The 18472-nt window shown below is 43.6% G+C and overlaps 1 protein-coding gene across 3 annotated transcripts in view; it reads left to right on the top strand.

Annotated features, from left to right (window-relative positions):
- The first annotated feature begins 435 nt into the window (after positions 1–435).
- The window catches only part of CAST (calpastatin), a 303324-nt gene continuing 285287 nt past the window's right edge, over positions 436–18472 (top strand). Inside the window, exon 1 of one of the 3 annotated variants that reach the window (XM_029572924.1) lies at positions 436–627. In XM_029572924.1, coding sequence (XP_029428784.1) covers positions 565–627 — 63 coding nt within the window. In that variant the 5' untranslated portion in view covers positions 436–564. Of the gene's footprint in view, positions 628–940; positions 1111–18472 lie in introns of those variants that run through there. The other 2 variants (XM_029572935.1, XM_029572943.1) reach the window with 2 other exon arrangements.

Raw genomic sequence — 18472 nt, 5'->3', positions numbered from 1 at the left:
GAATAAGAAGGGGGGAGGGGGAGGGGGACCGTGGTTATTATGACCGTCAGAGGGTAAGGCAGGCCAGACGTGGCCGAGCTGCCTCCCTCCAGGCCCTGCAGTAGGGAGGGAGGACTGCAGCCACAGGAATGCAGCACAGTCTGTCAGACCTGCTGGGAGAAGACAGGGCCACGCCTTTAACCCCGACGGCAGTTTGCAAGATATGTTTGGGCAAGCAGAGAGAGAGAAAAAAAAAAGCACAATTCTTGAAGAATGATTATTAATGTATATTTAAGCCATTAAAACGCACACGCACAAAAAGGAAGGGAGCCAGCGCCTGCAGACGAGAAGCAGGCAGGAAGACAGGGGGCCGACTGCAGGGAGGGGCCTGGCTAGGGGGGAGGGCTTTTAGTGCCTTTTTTTTTTTTTTGTGTGACTTTGTGCTGCGTAGAGCGCTAAAAAAAAAAAAAAAAAATCCTAGCTGCTGGGCTCTCTGCGGTGGAAGTTGTAGGCTAACTTTGGGGTGTTCCTTCAGTTCTTGCAGCGTCACTCGGAGCAGGATCGAGGGAGAGCCGGGAGCCAGCCATGCCGCACAAGGGGCGCAAATCCGCCGCGGGTGGAGGAGGAGGCGGCAAGGGATCAAAGGAGGTGAGTGAGCCGGGCGCGGGGCTGGGAGCCGCCGAGCGGGCGCTCCCCGCGGGGCTGAGCGTGGGCTCCGCTGGGAGGCGCCTCCCTAATTACTCCCTGTGCCGCCTGAGTCACTGGCTCCTGGCAGGGCTTGAGCGAGCCGGGAAGAGAGACCCCCCCCCCCCGGTGGCTGCCGCGGGTGACCCGACCCCACCCTGTCCCGGCCCAGAAAACGGGCTCGGAGGTGCCTGCTCGGAGCTCCGGGCGGGGGCGGAGGGGAGGCCGAGCAGGGAGTGGCGGCCTGACTGCCGGAGCCGAGGCCCTCCTCCGGTCAGCCCGGGGGGAGGCGGGGCCGGGCCGGGCCGTGGCTTCCCTCCTCCTCCCTGCCTGCCTGCGAGTTGCCCGTGCCAGTCCCTTGCCAGTGAGAGCGCTTCCCCTGGGAAGGAGCTGCTGGCGGGGGCAGGAGCCGCAGCCATGGCGTTCGCGAGTTGGTGGTACGCGACGGTAAATGTGCTCTCTACTCTACTCTACTCTACTTTTCTGTACTTCCCAACTCTCCTCCTGAGGAATTTTTTTATTTTTTTTAAATCTATGAATTTATTTATTTATTTTAATGTAAGGAGGGCGGGGCCGCTGGGGGAGCCCTGGCGTGAATGAGCGTCCGGCAGGGTGGCAGCGAGGAGGGAGGGAGGGATGCGCTGGCGTTGGTACCCGCGGGCCAGTAAAGCCCACCCGGCCCGGAGGTACGCGGGGCGGGGGGGGCCATTCTGTGGCTCTGGTGGAAGGGAGCTGAGTGAAGTTGGCCCTCAGCAGCGATTTTGCTGTAGCTCTTCCTCCTTCCAGCATGCATAGGAACTGATTATTCTCCCCATGCTTTAAAGTAATTGGCTGGGTCTGAAAAACCTAAATTGGTAACTACCAAAGGAACAGGACTGGAAGATGCATGGCCTACAGGAAAGGCAAATGTGCTGAAAGAAATGTGTAATTTGCTGAACTTCTTGTTATGTGCAGGGTTTGAATTTTTGAGGAGGAAATCATTGAAGATCAGTTAACTTTTTTCAAAAAAGGAATTCACTATAATCATATACAATGACTGTGGAAACTGTGCGTAATTTGTAGTTTCTACTGCTTAATAACTGCTTCCTAATTAAAATTTGGTGGTGACTTAAGACTTAAGAGTCTTAAGTCACTTAAGGTGCTTCTTTATATACACAGTGCTGGACAGACACATATCTGTAAGCTCCACAGAGCAGGGACTTTCATAATGATACATGTTCTAGTCCTGATAAAGCAGCGTGGCATACTGCTAGTCAGAGTTCATCTGATAAGAATGACTGCATGTCAGTACCCTGCATGCGATCCAGGGTACTGATACGCAGACCTTAAGGAAAAAGCACAGGGCAGCTTTTATGGTCAAGTCCAAAAGCAAAGCACATTCAAGCAGCAACCCTGAATTATGAAGAAGGCCGCTCATCCTGTAAAAATGTTGCTAGTAGTAACTTTGTATGGGGTTGACAGCTGCTCAGGTTTGTTTGTTGATATTACTACCTTAACATAAGGCTTGGGGGTGGCTTGCACGGAGCAGTAATTACTACCATATGAAACTTGCTGGGCAGACTGGATGGACTATTTGGTCTTTTTTTTGCCATCATTACAATGTTAATATGTTACTATATTTCATGCCAGGCTGATTCTTAGATTCATATTCATGTAATTGCATTTGTAACAGGAGAGAGATGGGCTGAGAATGCAGGACAGAGAAAGCTAGCTGGTATTTGGAAATAGATGTAAAAGGAAGATCTGGGAGAAGAACTGAAAGGAATTCTGGCTAGGAGAGGAGGAGAGAAACTGAGAGGATGAGATGGATTGAGAAAGGGGACATGGGCTGCGAGAACAGAGGAGAGGATAGAGTCAGAAGGAGGATGTGACCTGCGACAAGCTAAGGAGCTGGTATAGATGCGAGTATGTGATGTGCCACCCAGGAATTGCTCCACTTGATTGGGGGGTACCATTCCCCCTTGTCCTGGAGTGGAGGAGTAGCCTAGTGGAGAAGGTACAGAGAAGAGCAAGCAAAATGATAAAGGGGATGGAACAGCTCCACTATGAGGAAAGGCTGAAGAGGTTAGGGCTTTTCAGCTTGGAGAAGAGACGGCTGAGGGGGGATATGATAGAGGTCTTTAAGATCATGAGAGGTCTTGGAACGAGTAGATGTGAATCGGTTATTTACACTTTCGAATAATAGAAGGACTAGGGGGCATTCCATGAAGTTAGCAAGTAGCACATTTAAGACTAATCGGAGAAATTTCTTTTTCACTCAACCCACAATAAAGCTCTGGAATTTGTTGCCAGAGAATGTGGTTAGTGCAGTTAGTGTAGCTGGGTTCAAAAAAGGTTTGGATAAGATCTTGGAGGAGAAGTCCATTAACGGCTATTAATCAAGTTTACTTAGGGAATAGCCACTGCTATTAATTGCATCAGTAGCATGGGATCTTCTTAGTGTTTGGGTAATTGCCAGGTTCTTGTGGCTTGGTTTGGCCTCTGTTGGAAACAGGATGCTGGGCTTGATGGACCCTTGGTCTGACCCAGCATGGCAATTTTTTATGTTCTTAAAAGAAAATAAAATTATGGCATCAGACACGGAGAAACTGCTTGATCTTATTAGCTGTCACAGACATGAAATACTTAAACTGTATATACTGGAAATGGCCCCTGTACAAGTAAGGAATGAAGACACGTCTTATAGTGGCAACTACCATTTTTAAATGGTCATTAGCACTGTGAACACTTCAGACTCTATTATTTAGGCCATCTTGGATAATATTTCTCTGTTTGTTTCACAGGAACCTTTATGGGCTGTGATACTTTTTCATTGGACTGATAAAAAGAAAATAGCATGTGAGCTTTTGAGACCACATGGGTTTTCCTAGAAAAGGGGTCTTATCACTTATTTCTGGGAGTGAGTCACAATAAAATTGGATGTACTTTTTGGGATTGGCCACTGTTGGGAGACAAGATGCTGGGCTTGATGGACCTTTGGTGTGACCCAGCATGGCACTTTTTATGGTGTTATGCTAAATCAGATCTTCTCTTGGTCCAATACGAGGTATTCCAGACTACAAATTTTCCAATTTCCATCTGGATCAATATCACTCCTAAACTTTCATCTCTGAGTTCTGTGGAGATTTACACTTGTGTACTATTGCAGAGCACCTGAAATTTGCAGAATACAGATTGATGATGATGGATTTGATGAGCATATTCAGTAGCTATATTTTTGGCATTTTACTATTTTGTACTGTTGGTACTTATTGTACTCCACCCTGACCGCTGCAAGCACATACTATAAATTAAATGAATGCATACCCAATAATTATATAGTTGTGAAATGTATTCCCTTGCTCTCTGCTCTAGTAATTATTTTGTACTAGGAGTTAAGATCCTTTTCAGTTGCTTTAGGTACTCTGACCCCCAAGTTTAAGGTATATCCTGATACCAGTTAATTAACGGACTCTGGTATCTGTGTAAGTGTCCTATTTTATAAATTGTGACATTAAGGCATTAAATCTATAGGATGCGTGAAGTTAATCTTGGAAATAATGTGTTTTAAAGATATTTGTAATCCTGACACAAAGACAGGAGTACTTGCTAGTTGAAAACCTAATTTGACCCACTCCCTTTTAATCTGTTTATGCATCCCTTGAGCAATCTCATCCGGATGTGGGGCTTTGTGGGCTATGGCTATGTGGATGATCATCAGCTATGGGTTTAGTGAGATGGTCGCGGATTATATTGCTAAGATAAAACGTCCAGAGCTCTCTTTGGATGCAACTTTTCAGCTGGAAACGTATGTATCCGTAATGGTTCAAAAGGCTTACTTTAGGCTTAAGTTAGTATGGCAACTTTGTCCTCCTTTTAAAAAAAAAAAATGTAGATATTGATTGCAGGTTGCCATAATCTTTGCTCGATTACTGCAACTGCCTTTTGGTAGAGCTGCTGGCTAAGGAGGTAAAGCGATTACAAGTAGTCCAAAATACAGCAGCAATTATTATTAGGTAACCTCATAGATGCAGTCCGGCCCTGCTGTTGCATAGATTGCACTGGCTGCCTTGGGGGGGGGGCAGGGAATTCAGATCTAGTGGAGCAACTTTGTTGGTTGTGCTGTGAATCCATTAGCTTAGGTCAGATACTGAAAAAGGGTTTTTACAGTGGCTGGGCCATAATTATGGAACTCCCTACCAGCTGAGATGAGATTGAAGGCTAACTGTACACAACCTTCAGGAAAAAATGAAACCCATGGCTGTTCCCAGACTCTGGTGAGAAGAGGCATGCGCCCTGCAGGGTAAGGGGGAAAAGTCTGTCTATATGGTGTGTTAGGTTCATTTTAATGCGTGGCTGTCTCTTTTGGGTGGGGGCAGTTTAGAGGTAATGTTGCAGGAGGGGGGTGGCTGTGCTCTTGGTGGATTAGATGTATTGTATTTGAATGTTGGTATACACTGCATTGCACTGGTCTTAGGATCTGGTTCTGTGGTATGTAAGCAATAAATGAAATAAAACTTGTTGGACTACAAACGAGCATTACAGCTGATTTAAAGGAGGCTTCGACAACTATTGGAGGCAGAACATTATTGCATTATGGGTCATAGTGACATAACATAGTAATGATGACGGCAGGTAAAGACTAATGGTCCGTCCATTCTGCCCAACAATTTACTTATGGTAGTAACTGCCGCTCCGTGCAGGTTACACAACCCTTTTCTTCTTCTTCAGCTTCAAGCCTTTAGTGATCCACAGTGTTTGTCCCATGCCCTTTTGAATTATACTGTTCTCATCTTCAAAAGTGGTTTATACTAGGAGTTGTTAGAATTACTATATATACTCATGTATAAGTCAAGAAATTTAAGTTTCAAAGTTCATCTTGAAAACCAGGGTTACCTTATCCACGAGTTAATGGTCCGTTCACCCGCGGGCTGAAAACACATCTGAAGTAGCTATAAAGAGGCTGGTGGCAGTGGGACAGATTCTCCCCCTGCACCCTCTTCCGATCACTTAACTCGCCCGCTGCTAGCAGGATGACAACGGGAGTTGCCGTTGCTCATGCGCGTCCTACCGCCTCCCTTGCCATGCCTGATTGGTTCAAAGCGCAACACTGGCACTCTGCGGGGAGGAGTGAGGACCTGCCCGAGCAATGGCAACTCCTGGCCTCATCTTGCTAGCAGTGGGTGAGTTAAGGGATCAGGAGGAGGTCTGGCTTCTTTCTAGCTGCTTCGGTTATGTCTTCAGCCCACGGGTGAACGGACTGGGGAAGGCCATGTAGGGGGGGAGGGAAGGAGTGAATGATTGGGAGATAGGAGTAAACGACTAGGCATACCCTTGACTTATCCATGAGTCATAGCAAATTTCTTGATTTTTGAGCCAAAAACTGCCCTTGACTTATCCACGAGTATATACAGTAAGTTAATACTTCAGTGCTTCCTCTCTTTTATTATTACGTGAATTGAATCACCCTTTGAAAAGTTTCTTATAAATTGCTTTGATTCATTGCAGTATCCGTGTATGATTTTTTCCCCCCATAATTTGGAGGAGGAATAGGCTCACCAAATGTTAGCAAGGGATTGTTCTATCAGTTTATCGAGGCTTTATTTGTCCTAGAAAGACTGAGCAAGTCTTTTACTACTGCTTTCATGCTAGGCTTCTCTTCATCCTGATAGGGAAGTTGTGTGAAGTAAGCTGATGAGAAGGTTTTAAAGCCGACCGGGAGTGCTACTGCTGATAATAGGCCAGGGTGCACGGTAGCCACCCATAACATAGTACTCTTTTCCACCTACCTTCCTCCCCCCTTTTCCATCATGTAACCTGAGTTCCAGTGGGAAAACTCTACTGGAACTTGTGAGCCCTGAAGAGGCCGATGCAGTATTCAGGTGAAACTGCTGGCTTGGATAAAGGTGATGGTGGCAGTGCCTCCAGCCTTATTCATTTGTTTGATGGTCAGCTGTCCTCCAAAGAGTTTACATTTGGGATGTGAAGAACTGTGGTAGGTGTGTGCTGCCCCTGGCTGGTGGCCATGGTGATACTGGGGAATCCTGGGTCTAGTTGGGCCCATTATTGTGAGAGCCCTGAATGCTGCAGAGTTGGCTGGGGGTTTTCTATCTCATAGCAGGCTACTTCAGTACAGCTTATAGACATCCTTGCTCATCCCATGGCGGGTGGACAAGTCAGAATAATTGTTAATTATTCAGAGGTTATTGGCTCAGGAACCATTTGTTTGAATATTATTTTGTTGTTAAAAGCTGTGATATATTCATTCTATTTAATGTCATATGGATTTTCTGTGTACAGGCATGCAGATAAGGGGGGATGAGACCTGATGGGGGGGTCATGGGGTCTCCGTGGCCTGTATTATGTGCTATCTTCTGTGATCATACATAGATGCTTTAATACTGCTATTGAGTGCAAACCCCAAATTCTTGCTTTCTCCTTCCCTTTATGATTGAGCGTTCCTGTCATTCGGAGAAGTGATTGTTGATGTGACGTCATTGATCCCACTCAACAAGTCTTGCATGGCATTGTAGTTATTAACAGGTTTGACCCCCTATAACATGGTTCTTTTTGTTGGTGGTGAAGGCTATGGTTAAGAACAAAATTATTGGTTATATGGATAAACATGCTTTAATGGGGAAGAACCAGCACGGATTTAGCAAAGGAAAGTCCTGCTTTACAAATCTATTAGAATTTATTTATAGGTGTACATAAGCTTGTGTATAAGGGTGAGCCAGTTGATAGTGTATCTGGATTTTCTGAAGGGATTTAACCATCTTTCCTGAGAGACTCAGAAAATTTAAACAGTCTTGGGATAAGTGGATTAGCAACTGGTTAAAAGATAAGAAACAAAGTAGGACTAAATCCTCAGATTTCCGAATGGAGAGAGAAATAGTGGAGTGCTGCAGGGAACTTTACTGGGACCAGTGTTTAAGTTATTCATTTAATGATCTGGATAAGCACAGTGAATGAAGTGATCAAGTTTGCAGGTGATAAAATTATTAAAAGTAGTTAAAAACATGCCATAGACTGTTAGGAAGTATAAGAGGACTTTGAGATTGGGGAACTGGGTATTTAAATGGCAGATGAAATTTCATGTGACCAAGTGCAAAGTGATGCACACAGGATGAATAATCCAAACTATGTGCACACCATACTGGGTTCTATGTTTAGGATCTACTTCCCCAAAAAAAAAAGGTCCTTGGAGTTATTGTGGATACTGTATTGAAATCCTCAGTTCAGTGAGCAGTGGCAGTCAAAAATCCAAATATAATGTTAGGAAATTCAGAAAAAAATAAAATGGGGAATATAATACATCTATGGCGCAATTGCATCTTGAATATTGTGTGTGGTTCTGGTCATCCATCTCAAAACATATTTTAGAACTTGAAGATATACAGAGAAGGCAAGAAATATGATTAAAGAGATGAACCTGCTCCCTTTAAAAAAAAAAAGATAAGTAGGTTAGGGCTCTTCAGCTTGGAGAATAGATGGCTGAGAGGAGATATGATAGAGGCGTATAAAATCATGACTGAGGTGGAACAGGTAAATAGGGAATGGTTATTTACCCTTTTAGATAGGACTAAGGACACTTAATGAAATTAACCGGTAGCAGATTTTTTTTGTCTTAGAACACAATTAAACTGTGACACTTGTTGCCCAAGGATGTGGTCAAGGTTAATAATACAGCTGGGCTTAAACAAAGTTTGAATAAGTTTCCAAAAGACACGGCAATTAAGAGTTTTTAGCGAGGTAGATGTGGGGATAGGGAATGGGTTTGTCGTCTGATCTGCTACCTAATCCAGGTATGGATGCATGTTTACCTCAGATCTTTATTTCTTGGTAGATTGGCTGCTTCTGCTGATTTTTGTGAAGGCGTGCACCAAAGTTGGCCTGAAGTTAAATGAGCAAGTTGGGGCAAAACTTACAGTACAGTTATTTTCCCAGAGTTATTAAATCATGTAATTTAGTTCATAAATTAGTTGTGAGCTTGTGTAATATTGGGGCTTGGGGTTTTTTTTTTTTTTTTTACATTTTTGTTACATTTTCTTTCACTTTAGAGAGACTGATTTGTTCTTATATGGTGCCTTTATTCATATTTTATTTAGTCATTTTTCTCTGTTATACTTTTTTTTTTTGCTGGTTCCAGCATTCAAGGAGATAGGCAGAGTCCGCTGTAAGACACCACTGTCCTTTTCAGTAAACATGCTCTGGTCTCGGAAAAAACTTCAGGGGAAACCCTTGAATCTTCCTCTGTGTTTTGTAGAAAGCATTTCCTGGTATATGAATACATCTTACAGGATATACTAAGTTGAAAATGGATACTGGATACTACTTTTGAGGTTAGGCCTTTTACTCTGTGTTTTTTTTTAATTTAACTTTTGGGTACTTGCCAGGTACTTGTAGCCTGGATTGGCCACTGTTGGAAACAGGATGCTGGGCTTGATGGTCTGATCCAGTATGGCACGTTCTTATATCATTTGTGATGGGTTTTTGAAGGCCAAGGAGGTAGTTTATAGATCACTAAATAAATACACTTTTCATTTTGTGAATGCTGTTCACTACCAAGCAGACCCAAAAAAGAGAGAGCTTGTTTTTCAGAAAGAGCCGCAATACTTTTATTCTAAAACCATTTGATTTGTCAGATTGGGTCATACTGTCCCGTGCCGCCCCCCACCACCCTATCCTACGGCAGCTGAGATTCAATGCCAAGAAGTGCAGATTCATGCATATGGGGTGTGGAAATCCGAAAGAAATGTATTTGATGGTGGGTGAAGGGCTGATGTGCACGGAAGCAGGAGAGAGACCTTGGGGTGATAGTGTCTAACGATCTGAAGTCGGCAAAACAGTGTGACAAGGTGATAGCTAAAGCCAGAAGAATGCTGGGCTACATAGAGAGAGGAATATCGAATAAGAATAGGGAAGTGATGATCCCCCCCCTTGTACAGGTTCTTGGTGAGGCCTCACCTGGAGTACTGTGCTCACTTCTGGAGACCAAATCTTCAAAGGGACAGACAGGATGGAGGCGGTCCAGAGAAGGGCGACCAAAAAGGTGGAGGGTCTTCATCGAATGACTTATGAGGAGAGATTGAAGAATCTAAATATGTACACCCTGGAGGAAAGGAGGAGCAGGGGATGATATGATACAGACTTCAGATACTCGAAAGGTTTTAATGATCCAAAGTCAACGACAAATCTTTTCCCTTGGGGAAAAAAATCAACAAAACCAGGGATCACAATTTAAAACTCCAGGGAGGAAGACTCAGAACCAGTGTCAGGAAGGAATGTCCTTCCGGAGGAAGTGGTGAAGACTAAAACTGTGAAGGATTTCAAAGGGGCATGGGATAAACACTGTGGATCCATAAAGTCTTGAGGATGTGAATGACGAGAAGAGGCATGAGGGGGGTGGCTTGCGGGAATGATGGCTACTCCCTGGTGATTAATACCATTATTCAATAAACATACACACGGTTAATGCGACTCCAACATTGCTCTATGCTTCAACAGCAAGAGGAAATGTGGGAAAAAGGATTTGCATTCAAAAATAAGCATGTGAGTAGCTTGCTTGTTGCGGCGGTTACTACCCCAAACCAAATAAGCCTGATACTTCACTTTGATTCAGCTCCAGCACTGCTCTCTATATCAGTGGTGGGGGTGGAAGGAAATTAGAACCAAAAAAAGTTATCAATAAGGGCCCTGACCTCAGCGGTCAGAGTAACAGATAAGTGTGAAAGCTTGCTGGGCAGACTGGATGGGCCATTTGGTCATCTTCTGCCATCATTTCTATGTTTCTTTGTTACCCTACATAAGGAGCTGTATGACCATTCTGTGCAAGCATCGAGCATATATGGCTGACAGATGAAAAATATCCTTATTCACAGCAATGTAGATGGGAACAAGCAGGTAGATTTCTCTCCCATAATAAAGAAACAAACCTTAGCATCAGCCTTCTGATACATTAGTCTCTTAAAGTAGCAGTACTTTCAAAATTTGTTTTAGTCAACTCAGTAGTTAAACTAAATTGAGTTCCTCCTCTTTTTTTTTTTTTTGGTGTGATTTTAATTTCTTTTCTGAAGGCATATTTTAATAGACCAGAAAAGTTTTTGAAAGCTCCTTTCAAGTTAGCTACTCACTGCCACCATTATAAATCTAACTGGGGCACTACTGTACTGTGCTGATCTGTATTAGAATTCCATGCAGGCAAAAAGGCAGCAGACTAGTACTTGTAAAGTATAACTAGAGCAGGAATATCCGAAGGGTAGTCCGGAAGCAGGAGACTTTTTTGTTTTTAAACAGGGTGTCATGGCTAAAAAGTTGCACACTTTTTACTAAGTAAATATAGAATTATAAGAAAAAAAATAAAGGAGACCTAGGAATAAGACCACAATTTGAAATGGTAAAGTCAAGAAAAACGCACATTGATATTTTGAAGATGTTATCTAATACTGCTGCTGTGAAGGTCTTAATGTTTCTCCATAATAGCTTCTGTTCAGATAAAAATATTTTGGGTATGTAGGCAGAGGTCAAATTTGAACAAGCTAATTGTGACTCATCTGTTTGAGTGAACTACATACATGGCACGGAGGCAACACAGTTTTCCTTAGTAATTCAGCTTTGGAGAGGGAGACATGGTCCCTTCAGGAATTTGACTCTAGCCAGTGAATATTTCTGACAGATGTGTGCAGAACTTGGATACAGTGGACAGACTATTCTCTTAATGAGCTTCAGCAGTAACCCCTTGGCCTGCTTCTTACAACTTTGCAAGCCTTGAAAGCTTATCGCTGTATGCAGGTAGAACTGGTAGAGGAAGACCTGACACTGCATGCTTTCTGTCCTTCCCAGCTAACAAGTGTCATGTTCATGCTGATATGAGGTCTCGTATCAGAAACCACAGCACTGAAAACATGCGTGCTTTATCTATCTGATTCTCTGTCCTTGTGTGTGTAATGCAGTTTTACAGTTCATTTTTTTGCTGCAAAATCCCAGCGACCTGTTCTGTGTATGATGAGACAGCACAGACTGTTCTATTTGTAGGCTCATGACAGTAGGGAAAAAAACCTCAGCAACTCCCTTTTGACTTACAGGAAAGGTTTTCTTTGTGTATTGCATTAGCACGAGTCATTTTATTTTGATACTTTCAACTTTTATTCTCTCTGTTGATAAATCTGGTAACATAACACAGGAATTAAAGGCATTAAAAACATCATTTTATTCATTAAAAAAGCACATCTTTCTCCCTAATAATTTAGAGTAATGTGATACTATCATTCTCTGTAAAAGTATTCCTAGGGTTCCACCATCACAGTATGCCGCTATAATCTTGTTGGGCTTCAGAACAATTAACTTCCACTAGTTCTGTAAATACGGGGATGGTAACCTTGCACCCGCACGCTGGTTTGACGCTTGCGCGTATACGACGGTCCGTGCCCAGCCACGCAGCCATTTTACAACGTACATGTGCCTGTGTGCGCGTGTTATGAAATAGCCTGGCCGCATGCAAATGCGCGGCAAATTCTAAGCCGGCGTGCGCGCAAATCCCGCTTCTGCCACGCAAATCGGGGGATTTTAAAAGGGGTGCGTGCCGACGCCATTCTCAGTTTTACCAGTTCATCCCCCGTTCACCCAGTTGAGAGAGGTCCTCCAATTCCGCCCCGACCCTTAAAACTCCTTCACATCTGCCTTGTTTTAAAAAAAAAAAAAAATGTTAACTTACACGGCATCCGTAGGAGGAGTGAAGTTCTGTGGCGGGGGCCTCAGCACATGCCTGTCGCGTCGGTATTGACGCGCACACCTTTGGTTCGTGCCCTGAAAACACCCGTGCCCCGCCCCCTTTTGAGAGCGTTCGTTGGAGATGTGCGCGCTGTGGGAGGTAAACGTTTATCTCGGCTTTTAAAATCCGCTCAGCGGGCGCAAACCCGACTTCTTTGCACGTCCCCTAATTAATGCCCACGTCAGGCTTTAAAATTCACCTCTTAAGTATTTATACTCTTTCTGTCTGCTCTGATGACACATTTTGAGATAAATAATGGTCTTTAATAGACTGTTAATGTTAATATGGTAGATGACTGGGTTGTGAAGGCTGTAATCCTTTTTTTTTTTTTAATGTAGTTCATCCTTTTTATTCAGGAACATGCAAGTTTTTAGTGAGATGGAAGCTAAAAATCCAAGGCTGACTAATCTGTCCTAATGACTTAGCGCTATCCCATGCCTCTAATGACCTTGTCAGTGGTTCTAAAGCCTGATTAAAGCAAACCAGTAAAGCATGTCCATACTTGTTTTTTGCAAGGACTGTTAACCAAAGTGGTGTATTTGCAGTGCTCAAGCTGGTTTAGGAATTCTTAATATTTCTGTGATTAAATTTGCAAATTGAAGACCAGCTCTTTTAGTTTAAGGCCATAACATGGCTTTAATTTTTTAGGGTATGGGTATATAACCAAAGATAGGATGGGGGGATCTTTTATGTAGCAGAATCTGAATGCCCATGCTTTGTTGTCTGATTTCCTAATAGATCAGTCTGAGCATCTTGCTCTGGCTGCAAAATCTAGGGTGGCGTTATGGAGGGCCCCACGAGCTTTGCGTTTTTCAGCCCTTGCTGTTATCCATTGGTCTCCACCTAAAAGTTTAGATAAGCTCATTTTCCTTCCTATTGGGGTTTGGCACTTCCTTTCTGCCTGTACTGATGACCTGTTTCTGAGCAGGCGAAGCATCATCGGCTGTCTAAACTGCTGCTCTTAAGGGCTTTTTGAGATGGTAGTACTACGTATTTTCTGTATCTGCTGTTGGTTTTACTTTGTTACTTGATTTTTTTGTGCACAGCATGTTTGTTGCTCCTTTCTTGTTACCCATTTTGTTTCATGTGTATTGGGTTCAAAGTGTGCTGTCTAGCAGAAGGACTCTGCATACAGAATAATATGATGCACGGCACACTTGGTACGATCACTTTCAGCAGGGATTGGTTAACTTTTTTTTTTTTAATTTAAATTTGGAGACTTCTTTTGTAATTCTTGTAGCCAAATATTGATAGTAAAGGTGATTATTGACCGGTGATGGAACTTTTTTTCTTCCAATTTGGGACTGATTGTGAAGCAGAGGTCTAAGATGTGACATTTGAAACTTTTATGTTTGTTTTTCACTTTTATTTGGGTTTTGCAGTTGACCATGGCTCCAGCTTTTTTTTTTTTTTTTAATTAGAATCCTGACCCCCAGCATCACCTTCACAGAACGTATTTTGAAAGCAGAGGACTGTCTGCATTGAATAGACATTTTTGGAGGTAATTTTATAAAAGGCCACACAAATTTGCAGGCTGCTACATGCCCAAGTTACATACACCAATTTTCAAAGTGAATCTATGTAAGTTAACTTTGAAAATTATCCTAGCAAAGCGTATACACACAGTGAACCTGCTATTTGGTGCATGTGGTTTTTCCGAGATAATTTACTTTCATGCTTCTTTTAGGATTGAAAAATATGTGCATAAGCCCCTTACCCTGCCCAGACTCCACTGCCACCTCTCCCCTATGCACATAAAAATATGCACACACAATCAGTGTGCAATTATTTCTGGAGAGCCATTTCTGAAGGTAAAGCAATGCTTAACCAGCAGAAGTCCCTTTGGAAACTTACTCTCTGTACTTAAATGTTTCAGAAGCCAGCACTCTTAAATTCAAGGCATGAAATGTTAAGGTTCAATTTCTTTAGTCGGAAAAGAACTGCACTCCAGCTGGTGCATCTGAGAAAAAGGTGCTGACAAGATGTATTAGTCAGTACTCCATGAATTAGCCATGACAAATGAAGGCATTGAACATACCCTTCTCTCTAGCTGATTAGGGCTTTAGATCCCACTGAGCATGTAGAGGAGTTATCACATGGTGAACTTCCTCAATCTTTTTGTTTTGTGTAGCTGCATGGACAGTTGTTCTCTCTCTTTTTCTCTCTTTCTCTCTCTACAAATTCTATATCTTTGTCACTGCCTTGGCAGCACTTTTCAGTGCTAAACAAAAAAAACCAAAACGGTCTATATTCAAGATTCCAGGGAAGGGCACCGCCCCGAATGGTTTCTGAGCCTGAGAATGCAGAAGGACTATGTCCCTGCCCAATGAGCACCGAGTTTGCTGTTGCATCCTTGGCCCTGACCATGATTCTGCCAACTGGTACCATGGTGGCAGAATGTTTCTGAGGGTGCAGAGCAACCGGGTGTGTAGGATGACTGAGATTTGCTGGGCTCTGGAGCATAGACACTACTCTTTCTCCTGCTCATTGCCTGTCAGCAAAAGTTTGTATTTCCAGACTCTCCCAACCCCTGTCCCTTCGGGATCTTCCAGAGCATCGGGGTAGAGTAAATCAAAGAAGTGTGGGGTGACAGAGAGCTCTAGCTCCGTGCTGCAGTCCTGAACTTTGTCCCCCAACGGGGCCTCTGAAGTCTGCTCATTAGAGATGTGCTTCGGGTAAAAATTTAGTGCCTGGCTTCGTTTCACCCCCCCCCCCCCCCGGCGGGAATTTCATTTTTCCCGTGGCTCGGGGTTTTTTTTTTTTTCGGGGGCCCCGATTTTCAGGTTAGTGCGCATTATTTGGATGACTGGCTGGTAACTGATTCATCTCAGGAGATAGCACTCAATGCCTGGGACAGGATCATGATCTCTTCAGTCCTTGATTTCTCACAAACTACTTAAAGTCCCATCTTGTTCCAGCTCAGTGGTCAAATTCATTGGAGCATGGTTAGATTCCCTGGCTTAGAAAGTGTTTGTTTTTTTGTTGAATGAAAGCACTCTCATGCTAAGATCCTTGGCTTCTGACTTGTCTTTACCCTCGTAAACGTTCGCCCACGCTGTCTGCTGGAATACATGTCTGCAGCAGTCCATGTAATCCCTCTCGCACATCTCAACATGAAATAACCTCAGTAGGGCCTCTAGAGTAGGATCAATTGATTCAACCCCATTTGTGGCTGTTTGTTGCAACTCCAGTGATGAAGTCGTCTCTGTGGTGGTAGATAAGCCCAGAAGGCCTGGAGATTGAATACCAGCCGATACCTTTGCCATGTTAGGTAACAGTGAGCACCGATGCATCCACCCAGAACTAGGGAGTGCACACTGGAAAAATGTGCACTCAAGGCACGTGAACCAGGGAAGAGCATTGCCTCCATATCAATCTGTTGGAGCTTCAAACCATTTGGAAAGCTCTGGGGTATTCTCAGGACCTCTTTATAGAATGACGGTTCTGATTTAAACAGACAATCAAGTGGCCATGTTTTATATCATCAAACAGGAGGGCATGGGATTCCAGGCTTTTTGCCAGGTGAACCAATTGATTTGGAAATGGGCGATCAACCACAAGGCCTTGTTGCAGGTGGTTTAACTCCTCAGAATGGCGAATACACTTGCATACTACCTTAATTGGCTCTTCATACCTCACAAGTGGTTGCTGAGCCAATTGGTGGCGAGCAACCTTTTCAACTCTGGGGACCCCCGTGGTTGACCTGTTTACCATGTTTAGAGACAGGAATATCATGGAATTTTGTTCCACGCATTCCAGCAACTTTCTACTTGTGCTGGATGCCTTCTTGATTTCTCATAATACGGGCCTTCTCAATGCTTTCTCCATTTTCTGTAGGTAGCAAAGACAGTACAGAAGATGTTTGAAGGCAAGGCCCACCTCATTCTCATTGCATCAGCCTGGCCCAGATGACCGTGGTTCTTTAATCTCAAATTATCAGTTCAAGCACTGATCTGCTAGGGAACAGACCTGGCATTGCTGATGCAGAATGGGCACGTGCTCCAGTTGAACCTGCTGGCCCTCAACCTGACATCATAGATATTGAGCTCTGAATTGTATCCTCCTTAGTGCTCTCCAGGGAGGCGTGAAGACATACTCATTTCATCCAAGAAACCGTATGGCTTCAAGTGGAAATGATTTTCCATGTGGTGCAGGGTGACTTTCCTAGACTGATTCTCTTGTGAACCCAAGGATTTGGTTAAATTTTTGAGGCACTTGTTTTCTTCGTGTCTCAGTACTTCATCAGTGAGAGTCTAACTCGGTGCTATTGCTGCCTACCACATAAAGTTGGAAAGCAGACCTATCTACATTCATCCTTTTGGTCTTCAAGTTCATGAAGTGCTTACTTTACTCCAAACTGCCAATATTGAAACCTCCCATTCCTTGGGATCTCAGTGTAGTCTGAGCACAACTCATGAAATTCTCTTTGAGCCCTTGGAGTCTTCCTCACTGAAGTATCTAATGTGGAAAATGGTTTACCTGGTGGCCATTACATCAGCCAGATATGTCTCTGAACTTCAGGCCTCGGTTACTTATTCTCCATTATTCAATTTTTCCGCAAAAGTGTGGTGCTGTGCACCTATCCTAAGTTTTTCCCCAAAGTGTTCTCTGCATGTCACCTCAACCAATCCACTGTCTTACTTACATTTTTTCTGAAATGTCATGCTGATAAGGGAGAAAAGTCCCTTCACATTCTGGACTGCAAAAACACTCTGGCTTACTATAAGAGGACACAGCCTCATTGTCAAATGTCTCAGCTGTTTGTGGCTTTTGATCCCAATAGCCTGGGTGTGGCAGTTGCCAAACATATGAGTTCTAACAGCTAGCAGACTGTATCACACACTGCTATAGGCTAGCTGGCCTTCAGATTAGAGACTTTGTCAAAGCTCATCAATTGAGAGCTATGGCTGCTTCGGTTGCCCATCTCAGGACTTTTTATAGACACATGCAGAGCGTGATCTGATCATCCATGCGTACCTTCACATTGCGCTACTGCTTGGACAAACTCTCAAGGAATGAGAGTAACTTTGTACAGGTAGTTTTGTGTAATCTCGTAGCTCAGTAGTCTATTGTTCAAGGAGGAGCCAGGTTATTTTGTAGTAAATGCTCCACAGTGCAACCCTTAGCTTGGGACTCCCCACGGATTATGGTTAATTCAGCCCTGCTTTTCGATGGCATCAGTAGCATTGGATCTTCTTAGTGTTTGGGTAATTGCCAGGTTCTTGTGGCCTGGTTTGGCCTCTGTTGGAAACAGGATGCTGGGCTTGATGGACCCTTGGTCTGACCCAGCATGGCAATTTCTTATGTTCTTATGATGGAGAAAGCATGTTTTTAAAATATAAACAATGTTCACCATAGAGCGGGATGACATAACCATGATTTATTCTCGCCTGCCTCCCTGGAGAGTCTACTACCAAGTGATAAGAACATAAGAAAATGTCATACTGGGTCAGACCCAAGGGTCCATCAAGCCCAGCATCCTGTTCCCAACAGTGGCCAATCCAGGCCATAAGAACCTGGCAAGTACCCAAAAACTAAGTCTATTCCATGTTACCATTGCTAATGGCAGTGGCTATTCTCTAAGTGAACTTAATAGCAGGTAATGGACTTCTCCTCCAAGAACTTATCCAATCCTTTTTTAAACACAGCTATACTAACTGCACTAACCACATCCTCTGGCAACAAATTCCAGAGTTTAATTGTACGTTGAGTAAAAAAGAATTTTCTCCGATTAGTTTTAAATGTGCCCCATGCTAACTTCATGGAGTGTCCCCTAGTCTTTCTACTATCCGAAAGAGTAAATAACCGATTCACATCTACCCGTTCTAGACCTCTCATGATTTTAAACATCTCTCTATCATATCCCGTCTCTTCTCCAAGCTGAAAAGTCCTAACCTCTTTAGTCTTTCCTCATGATGCTAAGCTGTGAAGGAACTGAGGAGGTTCACAGTGCAGTGCTTGTGCAGGACCTTCTGCTGAGCTAGAGAGAAGGATCTGTTCAGTACCATCGGATGATGTCACCCATGTGTCGTGTGTAATTTATCCCGCTGTGTGGAGAAC

The sequence above is a fragment of the Rhinatrema bivittatum genome, chromosome 1, assembly GCF_901001135.1.
Source record: "Rhinatrema bivittatum chromosome 1, aRhiBiv1.1, whole genome shotgun sequence".
NCBI lineage: Eukaryota > Metazoa > Chordata > Amphibia > Gymnophiona > Rhinatrematidae > Rhinatrema > Rhinatrema bivittatum.
Note: the sequence above shows the minus strand (reverse complement) of the source record. Positions and strands in the feature narration are given on the sequence as shown.